Consider the following 7,692-nt stretch of genomic DNA (forward strand, 5'->3'; position numbering starts at 1 on the left):
CTGAAGCAGCTGCGGACAGTCTGAAGCAGCTGCGGACAGTCTGAAGCAGCTGCGGACAGTCTGAACAAGCTGCGGACAGTCTGAACCAGCTGCGGACAGTCTGAACAAGCTGCGGACAGTCTGAAGCAGCTGCGGACAGTCTGAACAAGCTGCGGACAGTCTGAAGCAGCTGCGGACAGTCTGAAGCAGCTGCGGACAGTCTGAACCAGCTGCGGACAGTCTGAACCAGCTGTGGACAGTCTGAACCAGCTGCGGACAGTCTGAACCAGCTGTGGACAGTCTGAAGCAGCCCCATATCCCCATACCTGAGATTAAAATGAAAACACATTCTTATAACATTTCTGTGTTTTTAAAGAAACCAGAATTCCAGAATTTTCACTCCACTGCACACAGCTTGTGACAAGGGATTCGTATAGGCCATGAGGAGATATGTGGGTGACTGTGGAAGGCCAAGGGGTCCTCTGAAGGCTCCCACTCCCACCCCATCTCAGCTGCCATACCGTCTTGGTGAGAAGTTCACCTTCACACTTTGCCCTCAGGTGGACTATAAGCCTACCAAGCCATCATTAAGGGCCACTCTGGAGAATACAACACTGGAGCAGGCTGTGGGCCTTCTCAGGAGGGTGAATGGCTCCTGCTACTTGTCTGTGAAGATCAACACTGAAGGTACAGACACCAGCTCACACCTGCTCAGCACTCGGTGCCTTCCTGTGACCCTGCTGCACCCCAGAACCCAGGCTTAGGAGCCAAGGCAGTTCAGCCAGGCTCTCCCTGAATTCTCCAGACTCCAAAGAACTGGAAACTTCCCTCCATCCCACTGGGTGGTTTCCACGGCGTTTCCCTCCCACTTCCACGTTCTGGGACCTTCCTTGCATAAGTTTGGAGGTCCAGGATTATCAGCCACTGACATCTTCTTTTGTCAGGTTATAAGAACCTCATCCAGGACTTAGATGCCAAGGTGGTAACATCCGGGGACTCATTCTACATCCGTGTCAACCTGGCCATGCAGAGGAGAGGGGAGGGAGAGCTGCATGCTCACTGCAATGATATCCTGCATGTCACGGACACCATGTTCCAAGGCCGCAGCTGCTGGCATGCCCATCATGTGAACCCCTACACCATGAAGGACATGGAGGCTGGCACCATCCCCAACTATTCACAGTGAGTAGCCGAGGTTGGCTCTGTACGGCCCCACAGATGTCCCAAGGATAATGTCTGCCTGTCTCAGCTCCACGCTGAGGTTCCTCCACCTTCCAGAATCTTCCCTGCCCTATAGCAGAGTGCCTGCCCAAGAATAAGGAGTACAGGAAAGGTTTACTGGAATGCATGGGCTCTGCTGGGGGTAGGTGCCTCTCTGTTATATGCCCTGGCTGCCCATTAGCCCCTACTGGGACCAGTATAGGACAATTAAATTAGCATGTCCTGGCCTGGACCTAGGCCTGGGAGATATTTTCAAGGCCTGAGTCTATGTGCTCCAGTGTAGAACACTCCTGCTTCCGGCCTGTGTGTCACTCCTGTCCTTCTCTGCTCCCTGCCTGCGTGTCACTCCTGTCCCTGAGAAGGCTCAGTCAGGCTGTCAGAGCCTCTCTTCCTTCATTTGTTCAGGGCTCAGCAGCAGCTCCTGGCCCTCATCCAGGACATGACTCAACGGTGCACAGTCCCCCGAAAGGTGAGGCTCTGGCAGAGGGGTATAGTCCCTCTGGGGCGGGCTGGAAGGGAGCGGGGTTCTGTGGAATCCTGTGTGGGGAGTGTGACTCACTGAGCTGAGCCGGGCACTATCTGGACCCTGTGTTCCCCACCAAGCCCTGTGGACCTGCAGGCCCGACCTCAGAGAGACCCCCAGAGCTTTCTCACTCTCCCAGTCTTCTGTCACCAACTCACCCCCTCCCCTGTTCTTTTTTCCTCTGAGGTTGGTCACCTTGTTCTCTTGGGACACAGAGCACCTTTCACTTTGAGCACCCATCTGTCCCTGAGCAAGGTGCTAGGATATTCCTGCCTGGAGCACGGCAATGCTAAGTCGGGGGAGAGGGTCTGCTCTTCTCTCTGCCTTTTGCACCCCTCCCTGCAGAGCCCTGCTGCCTGAGGCCCCTCCCCTGCCTCTCACCCCTGGTGTGGGGCCTGGGAAGCCCGGTTGCTCCATGTCACAGCCTGATTGTTGAGAGGCTGTTCTGGATTTGCTTATGTGGCAGGGTGCTGAAGTAGGGAGGGGGTGTCAGGCTCCAAACCTAGTGCTGATGCTGAGCCTGCTCTCTTTCCTGTCCCCCTGTTCCTCCCATGACAGCCTCCTGGAGGACCACAGAAGTTAGTACGAATTGTCAGTGTGGACAAAGCTGCTGTCAGTCCTCTGACTTCATCCTTTGACCAAAGCCAGTGGGATTCTGGCAGGGAGGAAGGTGAGGCATGGCTGGTTGACATAGGGACCATGTGGGCATTGGCAGTCACTGCTGGGCAGTACCATCAAGGTGGTGTCTCTCACTCAGGCCAGGGGCTGTCCTTTGTTTTTATAGATGTTTTACCTGCCTGCCTCCATGCATGCATGCATGTATGTGTGTGTGTGTATGTATGTATGTATGTGTATGTATGTACACTATGCCCATGCAGTGCCCCTGGAGGCCAGAAGAGAGCACCATATCCCTTGGGATTGAGTTACAGGTGGTTGTGAGTCACTGTGTGGGTAACTGGAATTGAACCCAGGTTTCTGTGGAAGGGCAGCCAGTGCTCTTAACAGCTAAACCATCTCTCCGACATCCTCCACCCCGGGCTGTTTTTCATGGATCATAACGAATATCTATACACCTTCTAAACAAATAGCAACCGAGCAACCCATCTGATGCCTTCTAAATGGCCATGCCCCACTCTGAGGCCTGACCCAGTGAAAGTATAAAGAAGCTACTAGCCCACAGATGTGTACAGAAATGTAGAACCTACCAAACATCCAGCGTTCCATAAAGAGGGTCATTAGGTGATCAGTGCACACTCATGGTCCTGCTAGACGTCTGACTGGTGTAGGCCCCATGGGTAAAAACTGCAGAATGAAGTAGATCAGAAGTGAATCTGGTAGAAGAGAAATTATCATTTTCTTTAAGACAGTTTGGGTGCATAATCTAAGATGGGTACTGGGGCTAAGGAGATGGCTCTGCTGTTAAGAACACTTACTGCCCTTGTAGAGGGCCCAGGTTTGGTGACAACACCCAAATTAGACAGCTTACAACCATCTGTAACTCCGGTTGTACAGGATCCAATGATGTCTTCTAGCCTCTGCGAGCATTGGTACACATACATATGTACATGCATGTAAAACACCAAAACACATAAAATTAAAATAAACATTTTAGAAAATAAGGTTGATATTGAGAACAGGAGCAACCTAAATATCCCAGGGTCCAGGAGGGAGAAGGCTGAGGACCCTGCGGCCTGAGGAACAGGGATGAACGGAAGGCAAGGATGAGAGGGAGGGTGAGGGTGAAAGGCAGGCCCCTCACACTCCTCAGGAGGAACCAGGCTCTTCTCTCCTCAAGGGCTCATCCTGAAGAGCTGTGAGCTCTGTAACAGCTGAGCCAGCACACACAGTTAGCAGCGTTGAAGCTCAGAATGTCCCCCATCAGTGTCTCCTGGGGAAGAGGGGGCAGGGACAGAGGTGGGAGGTGTTCATAACCTCTGTCCTCTGCAGGTGGTCCCAGCACGTGCTTCTGGGCAGAAAGCTGCTTCACCCTGGCACCGTACACCCTGGTGCATCCCCACAGGCCTGCCCGGCCCCGGCCTGTGCTCTTTGTGCCCAGAGTAGTTGGGAAGATCCTAGGCAAAAAGCTGTGTCTCCTCCAAGGTTTTAAGCAGTGTTCAGCAGGTATGTGCTCCTCTGTCAAGTGGCCAGAACAGGTGACCATAAATTCAGAGATACCATAACTGAGGGCCACAAACTGGAACACTGAACGGTGACCACCGTCTCACAGTTCCCAGGATGTCTGACCTCGGGGCCTCATCAGGGCCTTGCTCTCTGGGGGCTGCAGGTGTGGGTCCTTCCTGGCTCTTCCAGCACTGCAGGTGTGCAGGAAGTCCCCAGTCCCATCTCGGTTTTGGTCACTACTGTTTCCTTCTGTGCGTCTTCGTCTATACATGACCTTCTTAGGGTCTACAGTAGCCCAGTGTTGTCTCACATAGAGACCCTATTTCCAAAAAAGGCCATTCTGGGTTCTTATGGGCATGAAAGAATGGGTCATTGTCCCTCCCTCCAACATAGGCACATTGAAAACAGATGTACTTAGCAGGGGGGCATGGCTTGAGGGTTCCATCAACTTACCATTAGCCACGAGGCAGCTTCATTTTATTTGGGTGTTTTTTTTTGTTTTTTTTTTTTTTGGTTGTTTTGAGACAGGGTTTCTCTGTATAGCCCTGGCTGTCCTGGCACTCACTCTGTAGACCAGGCTGGCCTCAAACTCAGAAATTCGCCTGCCTCTGCCTCCCAAGTGCTGGGATTAAAGGCATGTATCACCACCACCTGGCTCCTTGAATATTTTTCTAAAGCAGAGTGCAAGACAGGAGTCCTGGCCAGGGTTGGGGGGTGCTCACTTGGATGTGGGGGCCCAGGGTTCCCATCAATGTTGCAGTGACCGTGGGGGAGGGGACTCTGAGAGGTGTACGCTGGGGTGCCTTGATGAGGACGACAGGGCCCTTCTGACCAAGCTGGGCCGTGAGACCTGCTCAGGAGGGCTCTAGAGAGGTTCTCAACCTCAGCACCAGGACACCTATGGCCTACATTCTCTATGTGTAGCTGTCCTCAGCACTGTGAGACGTCTGACAGGAAAACTGATAACACACACACACAATAGAAACACTGCCCAAAACACTACCCAGTATCCCCTGGGGCCAGGACTATAGTGGGTGGAAAAAAGTGATTTAAGGGACTTGTGGGATTCCTCAGTCTTTGAAGTTGGATCCACTCTAAGTTTGGATCATAGGAAGTAACATGGCGCACTGTTTGTCTGTCTACTTGTCTGCATATCTATGGGCTCAGCGCCCATATCCCCCCTCCATCTATACTTCCCCCAACCTCACCTACCCCAGAGTCCACACATGCCATGCCTATGGCTCAGGGTCACCCGCGGACTTGTGGTCAGAGGTGGTATAGGTCTCTCTGTAACCACTGTGAGAACCTTCCCCTGGATGCTGTGGAAGACCTCCAGTATGGGGGGCTCATCAGGGCTCTCTCAGGATCCTGGTGTATGACCACCTCATCTAATGTCACCATCAGAGTACTTGAGCCAGGAGGAGTATGTCACCTGGAGTCAGAGAGGGGACATCATCCAGGAGGGAGAGTCAATAGGTGACCACTACTGTGTCACCCGGCATGCCGTGGAGTCCCTCATGAATATGGTAAGGGATGGGTCTAGAGGCTACTCTGGGGGTGGCAGCTCCTGCCCAGGCTTGGGGGCTCCTTGTAGGGTCCTAGACACCCAGCTTCATGCTCTATAGGAGGGACACAGAAAGACCCAAGCCTGTTCCCACCGTTTGGGATTCACGTGATGATGCTGGACCACCCTCAGGTGGGTCTTTGGGCCTCAGTTCTCTTAACTTGGGATGTTTGATAGGTGTTTGTTAATAAATGAAATAAATGAAGACATCAAGACTCCCAGATTTTACAGCTCTCAGTAAACCATCAAGTTTCACACTTCCATAAGGAGTAGGAAGGAAAACACACGCACACACTCACAAGCACACACACATAACCACTTGCATGCGTACAATGGGGGGCAACAGCTGGCACTGTCTGATTCTTAAGGTTTGCACTCCATGCAAAATCTATCTCAAGGCCAAAGCCTTGTAAATCCAGATTTCCCCAGGGACAAATCAAATAGGTTTCACCCTTTAAGATCTACGGCAGGCGCCCTGGCACATGCCACGCTGCCTCTCTTCAGGTCTCTTCCACACAGCCCTGTGCTCTGCTGCACAGGCTCCTCTCAGTTCCTCCCAGACCAGAGACCAGGGGGGGCTTAACTTGCTTCTCTATGCCCTCCCAAAGAGCACCCACGCCCTGCTGGATGTCCGGCTGGACAGCGTCCAAGTCCTACACAAGATGGACATGTTCCCCATCATCATCCATGTCTCTGTCAATGAGAAGACGGCAAAGAAACTCAGGTAGTTGCCTGGTGAAGGCTAGGCAGGGAGTGGGCAGCAGGGTGTAATCAGGTGCCTGTGCTCTGGAAAAAGCTTGTCATGTGCCTCTAGAACACACTAATGCTCTCTAAGTTCCGGCCCCAGTTGTGTCCTTGCAGCCGCAGGCCAGAGGTCCGGCTTGCTCTCCCTCAGGCGTGAACCTGTCCCCTGTCCTAGTCACATTAAAGCTGCCCAGTGCCTAAGGCTCGAGAAGCCAAGTTCCCACCCATCACTTGGTGTCAGGCTGGGACAAACACCCCACTGCCCGCATGTCTCCTCTGGGAAGTGCGATTTGCTTGGCCCACCCCATCAGTGAATGCTGCTTGCGGCCAAGTCCTTCCTTCTTCGTGAGCTTCCCTGGATAGGACTCCCATGTTCGCACCCAAGGGTGCATGCTGAGTCTTCTACAGCCTGGACGCCTACAGCGCTCTGTACTGAAGCCATCTGTGTGCTTTCCCGGCTACCTTGCTATCCCCGGGCTGAACATCTCTCTGCTTTGCAGGAAGAGCCTGCACCGGCTTGGCAGCTCGGAGGAGCAGTTCCTGGAGGAGGCCCGGCAGGAGGAGGGGGAGCTGGATAGGGTGCCGTGCCTGTACAGCAGCCTGGCCCCCGACAGCTGGAGTGACCCGGACAGCCTGCTCAGCTGTGTGCGCCTGGCCATTGCAGATGAGCAGAAGAAGGTGGTGTGGACAGAGAGCCCCTGCTGAAGCCCAGACCCGGCTTGGGACGGTGGGGACCGCCACGTGTCTGTTAATGCTGTCACTTCCTTCTCTGGTCTGGGTCTGACCTCACGTGCTCACAGAAATCACGGTGAAAATGATGAAGCCACCTTCACACAGCATGGCCTGGCCAACAGAGGACCAGAGACTATTCTGCCATGTGGGGGTGCTCCCTGAGACCCGCTCAGAGCCAGCGCCCCAACCTCCTGTGATAAGAGGAACAGCTTTGTGGGTCTGTCTCCTCCTTTTATGTTTCTGACATCCAATGAACCTTGCAAGCTCACTGGAGCAGTCCTCCCTGCCCAGGGCGGGGGCACTGACTCTGGGGCACCTTGGGCGTGACTGACTCAAGCTGCTGACAGCCAAGTGCTGCCACAGATACCTGCAAACGAAGGTGCCATAGTAGACAGACTTGAGTGGCTCCTTGACTCGCTGCCTCTGTGCCCAGCCCCAAACACCAGTGAGCAAAGTCATTACTGACATTACCCCTGGTCCTTCTCAGGGTGTATTATACCACGCTTGGGTGAAGCCACCACCTAGCCATAAACTGAGTCATTTTGTCAGCGTGTCTGTGTCCCAGTGCCTAAGATCCAGTGTGCTTGTTCTGTGAATTATTATACTGCTGTTAAAGGGGTTTCCAATGCTAGAGCTCATGGTTCTCATTCCCTCCCAAGATGGAGTTGATAGAGAGGTGGAGGGGATAGACCCTCTCTTTCTTGATTTCTAGGCTGTACTTCTTTCTGTCCCTTGGCAAGTGAAGGAAGGGAAAAGCTGGGGCCAGGTGCTTGGTATCACTCAGAATGAAAGGCGAGAGAGAGAGAGA

General features: G+C 53.4%; 1 protein-coding gene across 1 annotated transcript in view; it reads left to right on the top strand.

Moving 5' to 3' along the window:
* Positions 1-7,515, top strand: part of Card14 (caspase recruitment domain family member 14) — a 35,245-nt gene extending 27,730 nt beyond the window's left edge. The window contains exons 16-23 of the mRNA XM_031354093.1: positions 540-666; positions 924-1,161; positions 1,606-1,669; positions 2,282-2,393; positions 3,671-3,844; positions 5,249-5,370; positions 6,017-6,132; positions 6,653-7,515. Of these exons, the coding sequence (XP_031209953.1) occupies positions 540-666; positions 924-1,161; positions 1,606-1,669; positions 2,282-2,393; positions 3,671-3,844; positions 5,249-5,370; positions 6,017-6,132; positions 6,653-6,857 (1,158 nt within the window). The 3' untranslated portion in view covers positions 6,858-7,515. The remainder of the gene's footprint in view (positions 1-539; positions 667-923; positions 1,162-1,605; positions 1,670-2,281; positions 2,394-3,670; positions 3,845-5,248; positions 5,371-6,016; positions 6,133-6,652) is intronic.
* Positions 7,516-7,692: the final 177 nt, after the last annotated feature.

The sequence above is a fragment of the Mastomys coucha genome, unplaced genomic scaffold (assembly GCF_008632895.1).
Source record: "Mastomys coucha isolate ucsf_1 unplaced genomic scaffold, UCSF_Mcou_1 pScaffold5, whole genome shotgun sequence".
Classification (NCBI taxonomy): domain Eukaryota; kingdom Metazoa; phylum Chordata; class Mammalia; order Rodentia; family Muridae; genus Mastomys; species Mastomys coucha.